Raw genomic sequence first — 18,571 nt, 5'->3', positions numbered from 1 at the left:
AAAGCAATTCTTTTCATGTAGTGAGTGTGTTTTTAAACCAGGTTAATTATTGAGCAGCTTTAAAAAAAAACACACCAAAAAAAGGCCACATTAGAGCAAGTGGGGACTGTTATCAAGTACAATTATTCAGTGAAGAAATTAAATTGTTATGAAACCTATTTCCTACCCTATTAATTTCAAAACTAATTGAACCGAAAGATCAACAGACTGTTCACTACAAATCCTGTCTGGTTGTCACATTCAAACTGTGAATGTAGCTTGAGGGCTCTGACTGTTTGGGATTCACTCTCAGTCTGCCCATTAATGTGATTTGATTGTGCCAATTGATATTACAATAATATACTTGGTATTGACAACCTTGGATCCCTCATGCCTCACTAAAAATAAAGATAAGGACCTCTTAAGAAGAACAAAGCACACTTCAATCCGCAGAAAAAATGCTTTCCAGCAATCTTTGCTATTTGGTCCTGCATCTCCTTAGTAAATTGTTTATTAGAAAGGTCATTGGTTGCTAAGCAGAGCAATTATTGTAAATCTTTGCACAATGTTTTGTTGACTAAGCACACAAAACACAAGCAGGATGATCTGGGATAGCTTAGTCAGCTAGTCTGCATGATGCAAATGTTTTCTTTTATTCATTCATGGGAGGTCACATCACTGGCAGGGTCTGCATTTGTTGTCCATCCCTAATTGCCCTTGGGGTGGCGGTAATGAACCACCTTCTTGAACCGATACCCTCATAATGTTGTTAGTTAGGGAGTCATTGGGAAAATGGTAGAGTCTATTATAAAGGATGTAATAGCAGAGCATTTAGAATTACATAATCTAATCAAGCAGAGTCAGCATAGCTTCATGAAGGGGAAATCATGCCTGACAAATTTATTAGAATTGTTTGAGGAGTTAAGAAGCAGGATAGATAAAGGGGAACCAGTAAATGTAATATATTTGGATTTCCAAAAGACGTTCGATAAGGTACCGCACATAAGGCTACTTAATAAGATAAGAGCCCATGGTGTTGGGGGTAGTATATTAGCATGGATAAAGGATTGGCTAACTAATAGAAGACAGAGAGTTGGGATAAGGGTGGTATTTTTAGGATAGCAACCCGTAACTCGTGGAGTGCCACAGGGATCAGTGCTGGGGCCACAATTATTTACAATATATATTGTCTTAGATGAGGGAACTGAATGTATTATCGCTAAGTTTGCGGATGATACAAAAATAGGTGGGAAGGCAAGGCAAGTGGTGAGAATGACACAAGGAGTCTACAGAGGAATATAGACAGGTTAAGTGAGTGGGCAAAAACTTGTCAGATGGAATATAATGTGGGAAAATGTGAGGTAATGCATTTTGGCATGAAGAATTGAAGAACTGAATATTATTTAAATGGAGAAACCCTGTAGAAAGCTACAGCACAGAGGGATTTGGGAGTCCTCGTGGATGAAACCCAAAAAGCTAACATACAATTTCAGCAGATAATAGGGAAGGCAAATGGAATGCTGGCCTTTAGTTCAAAGGGAATGGAGTATAAAAATAGGGAAGTCTTGCTAAAACTACACAAAGCACGAATTAGATCACAACTAGAATACGGTGAACAATTTTGGTCCCTTATCTAAGGAACGATATACTGGCATTGGAGGCAGTCCAGAGAAGGTTCACTAGGTTGATCCCGGGTATGGAGGGATTTTCTTATGAGGAGAGGTTGAGTAGGTTGGGCCTGTACTCATTGGAGTTTAGAAGAATGAGAGGCGACCTTATTGAAACATAAAAGATTCTTTGGGGGCTTAACAGGGTAGATCCTGAAAAGTTGTTCCCCTTGTGGGAGCGTCTAGCACCAGAGGGCATAATCTCAGAATAAGGGGGCACCCATTTAAGACAGAGATGAGGAGGAATGTCTTCTCTCAAAGGGCAGTGAATCTGTGGAATTCTTTACCGCAGAGGGCTCTGAAGGCTGAGTCGTTAAGTATATTCAAGGCTGAGATAGACAGATTTTTAATCAGTGAGGGAAGGCAGGAGAGTGGAGCTGAGGATTATCAGATCAGCCATGGTCTCATTGAATGGCGGAGCAGACTCGATGGGCCAAATGGCCTACTACTGCTCTTATGTCTTATGGTCCAGGATTTTGAACCAGTGACAATGAAGGAAAGGCAATATATTTCCAAGTTGGGCTGATGTGTGCCTTTGAGGGGCACTTGCAGGTTATGATGTTTCCATGTGCCTGCTGCTCTTGTTCTTTTAGGTGACAGATATCATGAGTTTGGCTGGTGATGTCGAGTTGCTCTCAGTGTATCTGCAGCCATTGTCTGCAGGTGGCAGAGGGAGTGAATATTTTGCTGTGGGTGCCAGTCACGCGGGATGCTTTGTCCTGAATGATGTTGAGCTTCTTGAATATTACTGGAGCTGCACTCATCCAGGCAAGTGGAGAATATTCCATCACACTCCTGACTTGTGCTTTGTAGATAGTGGACAGGCTTCAAGGAGTCAGAAGTGAGTTACTTGCTGCAGAATATCAAACCTCTGACCTGCTCTTGCAGCCATGGTACTTATAAGGCTGGTCCAATTGAGTTTCTGCTCAGTGGTGAGCTCCAGGATACTAATAGGCAGCAATTCAGTGATGGTAATACTATTGAATGTTAAAGGAAGATGCTTGGAATCTCTCGCTGGATATGGTCATTGTATGGCACAAATGTTACTTGCCATTGTCAGCCCAAGCCTGGAAGTTGTCAAGGTCTTGCTACATGCGGGCAAGGACTGCTTCATTATCTGCGCAGTTGCAAGTGGAACCGAAGACTGCAATCATGAGTGAACATCCCCACTTCTGCTCTTACGATGGAAGCAAGGTCATTGATGAAGCAGCTGAAGATGATCGGGCCTAGGACAGTATCTTGAAGAACTCCTGTAGTGATGTCCTGGAACTGAAATGATTGGCCTCCAACAACCAACCCCACACTCCTTTGTGCTAATTAGGGCTTCAGCCTATGAGGAGTTTTCACCCTGATTCCCACTGGCTTCAATTTTGCTAGGGCTCCTTGATGCTGCACTCGGTCAAATGCTGCTTTGATTTCAAGGGCAGCTGGCCTCACCCCACCTCTGGCACTCAGTTCTTTTGGCAATGTTTGTGCCAAGACTGTAATGAGGTTTGTAGCCGATTGGTCCTGGTACAATCCAAACTGAGGATCAGTGAAAAGGTTATTTGTGAGCAAGTGCTGTTTGATAGCACTGTTGTCGACGTCTTCTGTAATTTTGCTGATAATCAAGAACAAACAGGTGGGGCTTTTTCTCGACAAGACATATCTGGGCAATTTTCCACTTTATTGGATAGATGCAACTTTATAGCTAGGATGTGGTCACAGCCCACTGTCCTGACTGCTTCCAAGTGCACTCAGCCATTTCTTGATATCAGGTGAAGTGAATCAAGTAGACTGAAGACTGGCATCCGTGAAGGTTGGAATAGGAGGAGGCCAATAAAGATCCCCCATGGGCACTTCTGGCTGAAGATGGCTAGAAAATGCTTCAGCCTTGTCCTTTGGACTTGTGCTGGGCTCTGCCATCATTGAGGATGGGATGATCATAGAGCCTCCTCTTCCAATTAATTTTTAAATTATCCACCACCACTCACAGCTGGATGTTGCAGTACTGCAAAACTTTGATCTGATCCATTGGTTGTGAGGTCACTTAGCTCTTTGACTATAGCATGCTTGCAACTTTCACTAGGTTGGTACCTCATTTTTTAGGTACACCTTGTGTTGTTATGACATGCTCTCTCACTCATTGAACCAGGATTAATCCCATGATTTGATTGGATTGATAGAATGAGGGATATGACAGGCTGTGAGGTTACAGACTGTGGCGGAACACAATTCTGTTGCTGCTGACAGTACACAGCACCTCATGAATGCCCAGCTTTGAGCTGCTGGATCTGATCTGAATCTATTCCATTTGGTACAGTGGTAGTGCCATACAGCAGGATGGCATGGGTCTTCAGTGTGAAGATAGAACTTCCTCTCCTCAAGCACTGTGCAGTGGTCATTCCTACCAATAGTCATGCCTGCTTTTATCATACTAGGGTCAATAGTGAAGTTTGGAGGACACTTCAAAGACCCACAGCAGTGTTTCCAGGGGGGAAAAAATTCAGGACCACCGTTAAAATAACTGCCTCAGCCACGAACACCAGCGAAGGACTCAAACAGTGAACTCTCTTTTATTCTGCCTTCTATCGTTGAATCTTAAATTGGCCAAAAGTTAACCACCTCTAATGTATAACTTATAATTTTGCCTGTGTGTGTACATCGCAAAGGTCGGGATGTGTGTTTACCTTTTAACTATTTTATTTCTTTGCCTGGATGGATTTTTAGCTCAATAAAACTAACCCCTTTGTGTTTAAACTTAAGAAAGTCGGACTGAGTTCTTTGCAATCAGGACATAATCAGTTAAGTACAGACACTGAGTTGACACCTTCATCCTTATAAATTTCAAAGAACTCTGTTACAATCAATCGAGGAATGGGAAAGAAAGAGCAAGGCCTGGCATGTGTCCTCACCCAGTTGAAACAGCTCGCTCACCATCTGCCCTAGGCCCAGTCTAACACATATGGCCTTCAGGACTCAGCCAACTTGGTCAGTAGTGATACTACTGCACCACTCCTGGTGATGTACATTGAAGTACTGAGTACATTTTGTGCCCTTGTTACTCTCAGCAGTGCTTCTTCTAAGTGGTGTTCAACATGGTGGAGTCACGATGAATGAGCTGAGGAAGAGCAGCAAGTGATGATCAGCAAGAGGTTTTTCTGACCTGATGCCATGTGGCTTCATGGGTCCAGAGTCAATGCTGAGGACTCCCGGAGCCAATCCCTCCTAACTGCTACCTCTGATGAGTCTGTCCTGCCAGTGGGACAGTGCACATTCAGTTTTGGTAATGGAGGAGTCTGGGATATTGATTGAAAAGGTATGATTGTGTGAGCATGACCTTGTCATGCTATCACTTGACTAATCTGCGGGACAGTTCTCCCAATTTAGATATGTTCCTGTATGTTAGCGAGGAGGGGTCTGCAGCGTCGACTGGGCTGGGTGTGCTTTTATTCTGTCCGGTGCCTAGGTCAATGTTTGGTGGTTCATCTATGTTCATTCTTATTCTATTTCATAGGGATACAACAGAGCGACTTGGTAGGCCATTTCAGACGGCAGTTATGAGTCAACCACATTTCCCTGCATCTGGAATCACATACAGGCTAGACCAGGTAAGGACAGCAGATTTCCTTCCCTCAATGAAATTCGTGAACCAGATGGGTTTTATATGGGTAGATATTTGAAATCAAAACAAGTTCTAGAAATGCAATTAGCTTTTAAGAATGTGCAAAGTAAGAATGATCCAAATCACTGAAAAATGCAACCCACAATGTCAGCGCAAGTTACAAATGCACAAGCAGATCTTTCAATTTGCTAAAATGAACCAGCGAGAACTATGGTGTTTATGGGGCACAGACTAGTTTTTGATCAATATCCTGTTGGTTTAAAAAAGTAGCATACGCAGAGCATTTGCAATCAAATAATATATATACATTTAAAAGATAAAAATGATCCTAATGTTTCATTTTATTTTTAATGAACCCGCGACAGATTTTTTTTTAGGCATCCAAATTCATTAGTAACAGATGAAAAAATGGCAATTCCATTTCAAATACAGTTCCATACATGGTCCCGTCATAAATGCCAATCAGGAGCCAACTGAATCAAGAAGGTTCTATAATGAGTAAGGTATTTAAGTATTGCTGAAAAAGAGACACGCTGTTGAAGTTTTTTGTCTTGCAGTAATCAAAACAGAATTGTCAAGCCAAAAAGGCATTCTACCTACCACACAAATGAGTAATTTGCTATACGAATTTCAGTGCCATTGTGATGCCAGGTATGTAGGCTGTACGCCCCAATGACTGATGGATTGTATCAAACATCACATCCCTTCAGCTGCTCGCAATAGGCAAAGTACTAACCATAGAGAACCAGCCTGTGCTTACAAAGCCTAGAACATAGTGTCTAACATTAGATGTGATTCGCAATTGGATAGCACTTATTAAACAATCCCGATTGTGCCAAGAATTACACAAACAACCAGTCAACATACACAGGGCCCTGTCTTTTGCAAACAGAAAGAACATGTCCACACATTGTACCTTTTTCAATTAAACAAAAGCTTAGGGGACTGCCATTTCCTGGTTCATTACCCCATGACAATGCCTTGACCAATCAGAGTCAACTTGCCTGGTTGAATTTAAACAAAAGCTTAGCAGTTAACTGTTACATTGTGCATTCTCCATCCAATGTCTCCATTTCAGAGTCCACCTGCCAACCAATCAGCACCCTCTTCTCATGCAATATAAATTGTTGTTCCCCTTCAGATTTGGTATTCTTGCGATTTTGTCCTGAAGAGTGCAAGACAGAAAGCTTTGACAGCATGTCTCTTTCCTCAGCAATACTCAAGTTCTGTACTACCAAGCAACTTTTTGAGCAAGGTATTGCTAAAGAACAAGCTACTTTTGAATCTTCCTGGCTCAAATCTCTCCTGGCCAGCCTCCAGAACTGAAAGAATATCAGTTAGCAATATTTTCAATTATCCACTTCATACTGGCCTTAGAATATTAGGATTACATAGGATACATGGCATAGGAACAGGCCACTGGGACTAACCAGTCAATGCGAATGTTTATGCTCCACTCGAGCCACCTCCCAACTTTCCTCATCTAAATCTACCACTGTAACCATCTATTCCCTTTGCTTTCGAATATTTGCCTAGCTTTCCCTTAAATACATCTATACTATTTTTTTCCAAAGGTAGTGAGTGCCACATTTTCACCACTATTTGAGTAAAGAAGCTTTTTCTGAATTGTCTATTGGATTTCTTGGTGACTATCTTATATTGATGGCCTCTAGTTATGCTCTTCCCCAAGAGGAAATATTTTCTCTGTATCCACTTTAATTGCCTCTTTTAGGTCACCACTCAGTCTTCTTTTTTTCAAGAGAAAAGCCTGTTTATCCTTTATACATACCCAAGCATTTCTGGTATCATCTTTGTATGTCTTCTTTGCACCCTTTCCACTGCCTCTGTATACATTTTTATACTATGGAGACCAAACTGCATGTAGTACTCTCAAAGCGTCGTCTAACCAAGATTTGCATAACCTCCCTACTTTACAATTCTAACCCTCTAGGAATAAAGTTCAGTGCTTGGTTTGCTTTTATAATGGCCTTGCTAACCTGTGGTGCAACTCTGTTGAACACGGTTTTAAATGTCTTCCTTTGTGTTTCTATATTATTGTTTGCCAATATAGCTGCCCATTTTGTTTTCCCAAGTTATATTCTCAACTTCTCAATATCAGTTTTTCTCCAATTTATGAGCTTGTTTTTTTTGTCATACTTACGTCCTTCTTTATCATAATTTTAAAGTGTATTATATTATGGTCACTATTGCCCAAATGTTCCCTAGTTTTCCTTCTCTTATCTGCACTGGTTCATTCCCAATTACTTGATCCAATTGTAAATCTTGCCTTGTTGGGCTTTTTACATATCGGGATGGAAAGGAGTCCAGTACACTCTGTAGGATCCCTTATCCCCTTTACCTACCTCTTCTGTTGAATTAATATCAGGGTAGTTGAAATCTCCCAGAATTACTATTCTATGTTTTATACTCAATTCCCTAATTTATTCGCACATTTCTTCCTCCACTTCCCTCCCACTATTAGGTAGTCTGTAGACTAATGGAAGGGAGGTGGAGGAAAAAATATGCAGAGTGTGTAGAACCTCCATGAATTCAGCAGCTCCCCAATTCTGTAGAGAATTTAAATAATAGGTGTTTGCAGGACTAGAAAATATTCTAACCAAGTTGAAGGAGTTGAAAAAAACAAAAAACACAAGATGTGGAACACTTCTCCTGAAAAGTAGTTTCCCCATTCTGCTTTAAGCAATTAACAAGTGTTATTATTATATGATGAATCTTACCTTGTTGGAAATTCTAGCTCCTCTTTTTCCATCTTTCCTTCCAGGTCTAAAGAGGTTAATTCCATATCTGTGTCTTCTCTTTCTGCAGTCCTTGAAGACATCTTTTCATAGCTTTGGTAATATTGCTGTAAAGCTGTGTAAAGCTTATAAACCTGACTGAAGGACAGTTTGTTGTAAGCCAAGATCATGTGCCTCAAGAACAGACCTACAGGAACATTTAAGAATTAATTACCCAACTGACTTCAATCTGTTTTCAAACTGTTGTCCTGGACACAACAAGATAATTAGTAAGAAGATAATCAGCGAAACTGATCAATCTAAATTAAGTTCTATTTGAAATTTACATTATGGGACTGAGCTTTGGCTCAATGATAGTATTCACATTTCCAACTTAGAAGATTATGGGTTCAAGCCCCAGTGTAGCCAGCCCCAGCAAGTGGAGACGAGAGTCCCAGTCTAAATACTGAGTTGTTTTCTCACTGGGTATTCAGGTCTGAGGAGACAGCGAGCAGAGGACCAGAATTCCAGCCTCTCAATACTGGATTGACATTCAATAAGGCACTCAGCCACATTTCTCTAGTGAGTGAGCTGAATGTCAAGTTATCAACTTGACATTATATCTTTACAAGTTATCAAGTTACTTAAAAGGGAATTTGTTACCTCATCTATTAGTACAGAAGCAGCAAATTTCGCTACTGCAAAACTACCATTGCCTTTGAATAAGAGCAATATTTCAAATAAAAATTAATCATTGTTTGACAATTATTTGTTCTTTTACTCTTCAAAATCTTCCACCTTTAGAGGCTTCCCTTTTTCAAAAAGGGGAGAGGCCATGTGGTAAATTATAAAATGATGGTAATGTGCAAATAAAATGTCGACACCCAATAGCTCTGGCAATGATCCAAACATTACTTCTCTTTCTTGTAACTCAATATTCACTAGCACACAAAGTGCACTGAGAAAACTGAGGAACCATGGTAACATGTGGTTCAAGTCAGGGGAAAATCTTTGACTGTGTGCAACAACTGGAATTGTGGGTAGATGAGTAAATTTGCTTGAACCCAATATTCCAGATCACACATCAGCTGTTCCAGCAATGGTTAATCTTGCCTGCAGAAGCACCAGAGTTAGCTGGGAACTTTAAAGTCATCCACCAATTTCCATTATTCTGCAGAGGGATTTCTCCACAAGAGAAGATTTGAAATTGAAAATGAATATCAAGCTGCTGTTTTTTCACCTGCTACCAATGAATTTGGATTACCTGAAAAAGGAAATCTTCCACAGGACCATAAAAATTAAGTAAAACTTTAGGTGTTTTTTCATCTTAGGTGGTACGTTATTTGATTAAAAACACTGTGCTCTTTTAAAAAAAAACAGTTGGTAAAACACTGCAGTCTGTGCTGCATAAACAAAGTTCTCACTGGTCAATTTTAGCAAAGCGAAAGGTTATACTTGTGATGACTACAGATCTTTGTAACTTGTGCTGAAAATGATTTGAAATCAACAATGGCAGATATTTGAAAATCAATAACTTGAAGGTAAAGGAAAGCAATTTCTAGCTTTAAATTAGACAGTCAAAAAGTAATGTACTCTTGTGCAGACCAAATACTAATGACCACCGGGATAAGAAATATTTCATGGTCAAATATTAAAATTTCATACCTATTACACTAGTCTTGTGAACTGCTGGTTCTGTTCCACTGAAAACATTTTGTAGGGAATAGAAGAAATTTTCCATATCTTTCAACTCCCCTTCGGCCATTAACTTTACTCTAGAAAGATAAATTGGATATTTTTACTATTCAAATGTATTTTTCGACGAGAAAATGAAATTAACTTGTTGGTCTTGTTAAAGAGACAAATCTGCATTCATTTCAATGCAATTACAGTAAGCTTCTGTAGTGATTTTAAGAGTACAGTAATGAAATTGTTCTTCCTATCTCTTCAATGAGCACATTGTCCTGCTTTTTATTCTGATTTGAAGTCTGTACCATATCCCTAATGTGAGCTTGGATTTATTCTGTAATTGAGCTATTAAATCCAAATACTTTGGTTTGTAGCTTGCCCTCCCCATAGGACCAAGTTCATTTATCTCCCACGTCATCGGAATATATAAGATTAAACCACCATCTTTCTATTCTCATTATTTTACAAACGCACTACCCCAGAATGTTAAGCTAATTTCTACCTTCTGGATTTAGTCACTTTTCTGTGGCTCCCACCACATCATTGCTAGTGAGGTCAATGGCATAGATTTCACCTTTTCCAAAGTTAATTTAACTTTGGTGCCAGCTATAGACGATCTGTAGTGTCTAGCAACAATGATACCATCAAGCAAGCTGAACAGCTAACCCCATTGAAGAATTCTCAGACACCAAATCAGGAAGTAACAAGCAGCTTTTATAATTTTATTTCACTTTTCATAATTTTACAGAAAGCAAAATAAAGATTGGAACATACACATAGGATTAAGATAGAAGCTGCAATATATATAAATTTTTAAACACTGAATTACTGCGAAAAATCTGAAGGACTATCATGGAATGGAGAAATTTGACATTCCATAAATACAGTTGCTCAGGATCAGAGAGATTGTTCAGCAGGAACTATAATTTAGTACACGATTAAAAACCTTGAAAGTTCAAATTTTTAAAGAGTTTTCATAGTGTCAAAAGTGGAAGTTCAAATTTTGTGATTTCTACATGATTTTTTTTATCTACAACTTCAACAGCACACCCTGTGAAGAAGCAGGCACTGACAAGAAGCTCTGGAATTCCACATTTAACCGCACATTGTGCAGACGGCAGAAGTTGCTTTCAGTTTCATAGGGTGGTGGTGCTGAATGCTGTCAGCTTTCCTGTTATTAGAATTGCAAATTTGAGCCATTATTATAGATTTTTTTTACCTTGTACTCACAGCATTCGCTAGTTTCGGGCAGCATTCTCCAATAGTCTTAAGCAACTGAACTAATGTCATATCTGGACCCTGTAATAAAGTATTAAGGTAGGTTTATAATTTCAGAATGAAAACCGGGCACACCAATAGACTTCAAACAAATGCATCATCAAGAAATATCCTTACCTGCAGCAACGGTAAATTCAATTTGTTCATGTGGAGACGTCTGGTTTCAACTTCTGGCGTCCCTTGTTCTTTAGAAGTGGCCATTTCGTGCAACAGAACCAGTATTGAGATTTTGTGTGGGGTAACCCAGTCTTTGATGCCAAAAATATTTGCATGAACCACACCGTTGGCCATCATAGGATTGAAAAACATACTCTCATGAACGCTGGCCATGATAATAAGCAGTTAACTGGTGGAATTAAATACCAGAGCGAAAATCACGAGTTAAGAAATGCAACTAAACCCAACTGAAGTTCTCCAAGAACAAAAAGACAGTGAATATCCCAGAGACCACGATCACACTAGGCCTGTTGATTTTCTAGTTGCATACATATAAGGGCTTCGATTTGTTAAAGACATTTCCATTTAACACCGAGAGTCATTCCTGCAACGAAGCCTCAACACACTAAATTCAAGACACATTTCCCTTAGTCTTAACTTGTAATTTTCAAAATTTGAAAATTCGAACAAATCTGCCGCGCAACAAAGCAACCATCTCAGCAGCAGGCTCGCCAATCGATGAACAATCGAGACGTCCGGTTCGATTGGCTCTGGCCAGGATTTGCTGGGTCTGAAAACGTCAAAGTCAGGAATGAAATGTGGCAAGGAAACAAGATAGATTAGAAACACACAAACATATAGGGAGCTGTTTACTTTTCAAAATGTGATATTTTGTGTTTCTCTCAAAAGAAAGCAAAAAAACCAGCGACATTATAACAACAACTGTATGGAAAGAAATACTTGCATTTGTATAGTGCCTTTCACAGGTCATCTCAAAGCCAATGATGTAATTTTGTAATGTAGTCACTGTTGTGTAGGAATTAAGGTGGTAGGCAATTTGCACACAGCAACCACTCACAAAGAGCAATATGATAATGACCAGATAATGTTTTTGTGACATTCACTAATAAATAACTCACTGCTCTTCTTTCAAATAGGGGAGTGGGATATTTTACTTCCACCTTAGAAGGCAGATGAGACCTCAGTTTACCTTATCTGAAAGAGGACCTCCAACAGTGCAGCACTTGCTCTGTACTGCAGAGTGGTTAGCCTTGATTTTTATGCTCAAGAGCACCATCACCTGCAAGTTCCCCTCCAAGTTACATGCCATCCTGACTTGGAACTATATTGCTGTTCCTTCACTGTTGCTGGGTCAGGGTCATGGAACTTCCTGCCTGGCAGCGCTGTGGATGTGCCTGCAGCGGTTTTGGGAAGGTGGCTCGCCACCACCTTCTCAAGGGTAATTGGGGATGGGCAGTGGATGCTGGCCTAGCCAGCAATGCCTGCATCCCATGCACCGATAAAAATCATGAGGGGTCAGGACAGACATGATGGGCCAAATGACTTCCCTCTGTGCTGTCACGATTCTGTGAAGTCCTGGAGTGGGACTTAAACCGACAACCTTCTGACTTAGAAAATTACCAACTAGGTCACAGATGACACTTATATAGTGCCTTTAAAGTAGTAAAACATATGAAGGTGCTTCATAGGAGTGTTATCAAAAACAAATTGACACCAAGTCACATTAAGATATTAGGGCAGATGACAAAAAGCCTAGTCACAGGGATAGGTCTTAAAGAGCATCTTAAAGTAGGAGAGAAAGGGGAGCTAATGGATGGAGCTCCAGAACTTAAGGCCCAGGCAGCCGAAGGCACAGCCAGCAATGGTAGAGAAATTAAAATTGGGATTTCTCAAGGGGCCAGGGTTGGAAAAGCATAGATATCTCAAAGGGCTGGAGTAAATTGCAGATAGAGAGGAGGGAGGCCTTGCATGATTTGAAAACAATGATGAGAATTTTAAAGCTCAGGTGTTACTTAAGCAACCACTTGCATAGGTCCAAAACAAAAATACCTGGAAAAACTCAGCAGGTCTGGCAGCATTTGCGGAGAGGAGCACAGTTAACATTTCGAGTCCGCATGACTCTTCAACAGAACTAAGGAAAAATAGAAAAGAGGTGAAATATAAGCTGGTTTAAGGGGGCGGGGTGGGACAACAAGAGCTGGATAGCATAGGTCAATGAGCACATGAATGATGGGAGAACAGAAATTGGTCTGAGATAGGACATGGGCATCAGAGTTTTGAATGATCTCAACTTTACAGAGGGTAGAAGGTTGGAGATAGCCAGGAGTGCATTGGATTAGTCAAGTCTATCGGTAACAAAGGCATTGATGAGAGTTTCAGCAGCAGATGAACTGAGGCAGGGACGGAGTTGGACCTTGTTAGAGATGGAAATTGGTGGTCTTAGTGATGCTGTGGATATGTGATCAAAAGCTCAACACTCCGACCTTTCATGAGAACTGGTTGAGCCTGTTTCCAAGCTGCAATTTCCAGATATGTACAAACCGAGCAACACCTCTTCCGGTCAAGGTTCTGGGCGAAATAAGAGCTCCCGTCAAATGCCGGCTCAACCTTGCATCACTTCCGGTTTGTGAGGCGCAGCGTTTCGCTTCCGATTGGTTGATGCGAATGTCAATCAGGCCGTTGGGTGGGTGGGGCCGGGTTGTGCGCAGCCGCGCTAGCAGGAGAACGAGTGTCCGTTTACCGGATTCTCTGCTCGAGCCCCCTCAGCTTCGGGCACCAAGAGGCCGGACATGTTGCTATAGTTTCGGGGCGCGGATACGGAGTAACTGTCATGAAGGTACGTCTTTGGTATTTTCGGAGCCGTCAATGTTGCTGGGGTGGCCGGCCGTTCCTGGAACGGTGTTGCTGCCCCCCCCCCCCCCAATTGGGACACGAATTACTGTCGCCACTAACTGTGCGCAAATAATAATAATATTTGGCAGGAAGGCAGGACTTGGTTCAGATTTGAAGCAGGTTGTCATCAGTTTGGGGAAACTCAGCATCTCTCAAGCATCCCTTTTTTATTATTGCTGGAATAGGAAATGTAGGCGTAGAAAATGCCAGTGGGCGTTTACTGATGGTGATGGTTCCACTTTAATTTTGGAATTTATGCCACAGGACAAGTGTGAAAGTGAGGCGTGTTATTTATTGTGTTATTTAGCGGGGACAGCAGCAAAGACAGAGAGAGAGAGGGAGGGAGGGGTCCCTTTACTGTCTCTGTTCGGCCTGGGTTTATTTTTCTCCCTCTGGTTTCTTGCAGAGGCCATGAGTGTCGCGCAGGGATTTGTAACACATGTAAAAGCTTTCCAGCCGCAATCCCTGGGGATTTTGTCAGATATAACCGTGCTAATGTTTGCGCGATGCCAGAATAAGAATTTGTAGGGGAGAAGGAAAAGGGGAGTTGAGAGCACCTAATCCGGAATATCTGCGGTGATCAGTAATGTCCAACATTTATGATTTTGAACAGAAGATTGGCTGGCAACCTTTTGTTATTTAATTGTGCTCATGATGTTCAAAATACTTCAATTTTAGTGTTTTCCATCCCACTCCTTTGTTTAAGTGGATGCATTGTGAAGATGTTTCCGACCCGCTTCAACACAATTAATATCTCAGTGAAATACACCTGTGCAAAGGGCCCATTAAATTTTCTGTTATGCTTAACAAATCCGAATGGTGAATTGTTAGTTTAAATCTTGCAATTAATCGAAAAGATTGCTTACATTGAAAATTTTAAAGAAATGTATCAGTGCAACCAAATAGCATGATCTGCTTGTGTATATTGTATATATTGAAGTGGGTTCTGTTTTGTGGGGCACTAGCACCAGTATTGAGGAAAGTAGGGGCTGTACCGTTGGGATGGTCTACACCTGAACCATGCTGGGACTGATGTTCTAGCGAACTGCATAACTAGGGAAGTGGAGATAGCTTTAAACTAAATAAAGGGGGCAAGGGATCAAGTTTGGGAAGGTGTGGTAAACCAAAGTAGAGACAAATGATAAACAGAATGTGATAGGAAGGGACAGAGTACAAATCTAAGAGGAAATCAGATAAGGCCAGACATTACAAAAATAAAAAAAGAACAAAATTAAAGGCTCTGAATCTAAATGCACGTGGCATTCAAAACAAAACAGATGAACTGATAGCCCAAATAGAAATAAAAAAGTATGATCTGATAGCCATTACAGAGGCATGGGTGCAGGATGACATAGATTGTGACCTGAATGTCAAAGGGTATGTGACATTTAGGAAGGACAGGAAGTGAGGGAAAGGTGGAGGGGTGGCTTTGTTAAAAAATGACGGTATTAATGCATTAGAGAGGGGTGACCTAAGTTCAGGAAACCAGAATGTAGAAACAGTTTGGATTGAGATGAGAAATGATGAAGGCAAAAAAACACTTGTGGGAGTGGTGTACTGGCCCCCTAATTGTAACTACATGGTAGGACAAAGTATACAGGAAGAGATAATGGGAGCTTGTCAGAAAGATACAGCGATAATCATAGGGGATTTTAATCTACAGAGAGACTGGAGAAATCAGATGGGCAAAAGTAGCCTAGCTGAGGAGTTCATAGCATGTTTTTGGGATAGTTTCTTGGAACAGCACATTCTGGAGCCAACCAGAGAGCAGACTATACTAGATCTGGTACTGTGCAACAAAGTGGGATTAAATGATAACCTCATAGTGAAGGCACCCCTAGGTAGCAGTGATCATAATATAATTGAATTTTACATTTAGTTTGAGGGAGGGAAGAGTGGGTTCAAGACTAGCACTTTAAACTTAAATAAAGGCAGTTATGAGGGCATTAAAGCAAAGTTAACTAGAGTGAACTGGCAAATGAGGTTAAGGGACAGATCCATTAAAGGGATATTTCACAATACACAGAATAGATACATTCTGATGAGAAAGAAAACTTCCAAGGGGAGAACCTACCTTTGTGGTTAACTAAAAAAGTTAAAGACACTGTCAAACTTAAAGAAAAAACATATAATTGCACAACGATGGGTGGCAGGTCAGAAGATTGGACAGAATATAAAGAACAGCTAAGAATGACAAAAAGATTAATAAGGAGGGGGAGAAAATAGAATAGGAGAGAAAACTAACTGGAAATATAAAAACAGATAGTAAGAGTTTCTATAGATAGTTAAATAAGAAGAGTTCACAAAGTGAGTGTTGGTCCTATAGAAGGTGACTCTGGGGAATTAATAAAGGAAAGTATGGAGATGGCAAATTAATTGAAAAGGTATTTTGCATTGGTTTTCACTTTAGAGTATATAAGTAACATCCCAGAAATTGCTGTAAATCAGGAAATGGAAGGGAGGGAGGAACACAGGAAAATTACAATCACTGGAGAAGTGCTATTGAGCAAATTGTTGGAGCTGCGGGCTGACAAATCCCCAGGTCCTGATGGACTTCATCCTAGGGTCTTGAAAGAAGTGGTTGGTGAAATAGTTGATGTGTTGGTTTTAATTTTCCAAAGTTCCCTAGGTTTGGGGAAGGTTCCATTAGAATGGAAAATAGCAAATGTAACTCCTTTATTCAAAAAGGGAGGGAGACAGAAAGCAGGAAACTACAAGCCAGTTAGCTTAACATCTATCATAGGGAAAATTTTAGAAGCTATTATTAAAGATGTTCTGGCAGGGCACTTAGAAAAGTTTAAGGCAATCAATCAGAGTCAACATGGTATTATGAAAGGGAAATCATGTTTAACCAATTTATTAGAGTTCTTTGAAGGAGTCACATGTGCTGCAGATAAAGGAGAACCAGTGGATGTACTGTACTTAGATTTTCAGAAGGGATCTGATAAGGTGCCACACCAGAGGTTATTGCGGAAAATAAAAGCTCATGGTATAGGGGGTAACGTTTTGGCTCGGAGAGAAGATTGGCTAGCTAACAGGAAATGGAGAGTAGCCATAAATTAATCTTTTTCTGGTTGGTGAGATGTGACGAGTGGTGTGCCGCAGGGATCAGTGCTGGGGCCTCAACCTTTTTACAATTTATATAAAAGACTTTGATGAAGGGACAGATGGCTTGGCTGCTAAATTTGCTGATGACACAAAGGTAGGTAGAAAAGTAAGTTGTAAAGAGGAAGTAAGGAGGCTACAAAATGACATAGATAGGTTAAGTGAGTGGGCAAAGACCTGGCAAATGGAGTATAATGTGGGCAAATGTGAAATTGTCCATTTTGGCAGGAAGAATAAAAAAGATGCATATTATCTAAATTGTGAGAGATTGCAAAGCTCAGAGATTCAGAGGGATCTGGGTGTCCTAGTGCATGAATCACAAAAGGCTAGTGTGCAAGTACAGCAAGTAATTAGGAAAGCTAATAGGATGTTATTGTTTATTGCAAGGGGATTTGAATATAAAAGTAAGAAAGTTATGCTTCGGAGGGGAAGCATACAGGGCACTGGTGAGACCACATCTGGAGTATTGTGTACAGTATTGGTCTCCTTATGTAAGGAAAGATGTAGATGCAGTTCAGTTAGAAGCAGTTCAGAGAAGGTTTACTAGATTAATACCAGGAATGGGTGGGTTGTCTTATGAGGAAAGGTTGGACGGGTTAGGTTTGTGTTCACTGGAGTTTAGAAGAGTAAGAGGTGACTTAGTCAAAACCTTTCCCTGAGAGGTCTTGACAGATTGGATGTAGAGCGGATGTTTCCTCTTGTGGGAGAATCTAGAACTAGGGATCATGATTTAAAAAATAAGGGGTTGCTCATTTAAGACAGAGATGAGGAGAAATTTTTCTGAGGGCTGAGAGTCTTTGGAACTATTCCTCAAAAGGCAGTGGAAGCAATGTCTTTGAATATTTTTAAGGCAGAGCTGGATAGATTCTTGATTAACAAGCGGGTGAAAGGTTGTCGGGGGTAGGCAGGAGATTACAATCAGGTCAGCTATGATCTTTCTGAATGGCTTGAAGGCCCGATTGGCCTACTCCTCTTAGTTCATATGTGTGTATTTTTCTAGATTATATTAGTGTTCCCAAAGTATTTGTTGCTACATCCCATGCTTGCATCACTCGAAGAATCCATGGGGCGACATTGATCACCAGTAGTGGAAGTGGACTGATGATTTTCAATCAATTTCGCACTACTGGCGAAAATGAAATTTGTTATGTGTATTTTCACACAAAGCAAGAGGATTTTATTTCTTTACTAACATAGCAACAACCTGCATTTACATAATGCCTTTAGTGTAATTAAATGTCCCAAAGTGCTTCAGAAGCTAATCAGACAAAAATTGCCAAAAGCCAAAGTAGGACATATTAGGTCAGGTGACCCAAAGCTTGGTCGAAAGGGTAGTTTATAAGTGCCTTAAAAAAGGAAGTAAGTTCAAGGAAAGAATTCCAGAGGTTGGAGTCTAGCACTAAGTCTATCTTAAGCAATCTGTTATTGCTTTCTATCAAGGACAATGTAAGTAGTGCAGACCAGCACGATACAACTGAATAAACACGAACATAAACAAATACATAATTCTCTTTATCTTAGTAGAATGAGTCAGTTTGCTAATTTGTCACATGTGGAATCTTGGATTTATTTTGGAGAGTTTCAACTGACAATCAGTTTCTGTGTTCAAAACTGCTTCAATACTTGTTTTTGATAAGTAAGTGAAGAAAATCAATAAAGATATG

The 18,571-nt window shown here is 40.4% G+C and overlaps 2 protein-coding genes across 5 annotated transcripts in view; one reads left to right on the top strand and one right to left on the bottom strand.

Annotated features, from left to right (window-relative positions):
- The window catches only part of anapc5 (anaphase promoting complex subunit 5), a 47,597-nt gene extending 34,097 nt beyond the window's left edge, over nt 1–13,500 (bottom strand). The window contains exons 1-5 of one of the 2 annotated variants that reach the window (XM_078554165.1): nt 13,394–13,500; nt 11,070–11,298; nt 10,894–10,973; nt 9,651–9,760; nt 7,989–8,193 (exon numbers count right to left, since the gene is read on the bottom strand). In XM_078554165.1, the coding sequence (XP_078410291.1) occupies nt 7,989–8,193; nt 9,651–9,760; nt 10,894–10,973; nt 11,070–11,282 (608 nt within the window). In that variant the 5' untranslated portion in view covers nt 11,283–11,298; nt 13,394–13,500. Of the gene's footprint in view, nt 1–7,988; nt 8,194–9,650; nt 9,761–10,893; nt 10,974–11,069; nt 11,630–13,393 lie in introns of those variants that run through there. The other variant, XM_078554166.1, reaches the window with a different exon arrangement.
- Nucleotides 13,501–13,597: 97 nt separating this feature from the next.
- Nucleotides 13,598–18,571, top strand: part of LOC144687738 (E3 ubiquitin-protein ligase RNF34-like) — a 37,759-nt gene continuing 32,785 nt past the window's right edge. For all 3 annotated transcript variants that reach the window (XM_078554207.1, XM_078554206.1, XM_078554205.1), the window contains exon 1: nt 13,598–13,746. In XM_078554207.1, the coding sequence (XP_078410333.1) occupies nt 13,741–13,746 (6 nt within the window). In that variant the 5' untranslated portion in view covers nt 13,598–13,740. The remainder of the gene's footprint in view (nt 13,747–18,571) is intronic.

Source organism: Cetorhinus maximus, chromosome 12 (assembly GCF_964194155.1).
Source record: "Cetorhinus maximus chromosome 12, sCetMax3.hap1.1, whole genome shotgun sequence".
Classification (NCBI taxonomy): Eukaryota; Metazoa; Chordata; class Chondrichthyes; order Lamniformes; family Cetorhinidae; genus Cetorhinus; species Cetorhinus maximus.
Note: the sequence above shows the minus strand (reverse complement) of the source record. Positions and strands in the feature narration are given on the sequence as shown.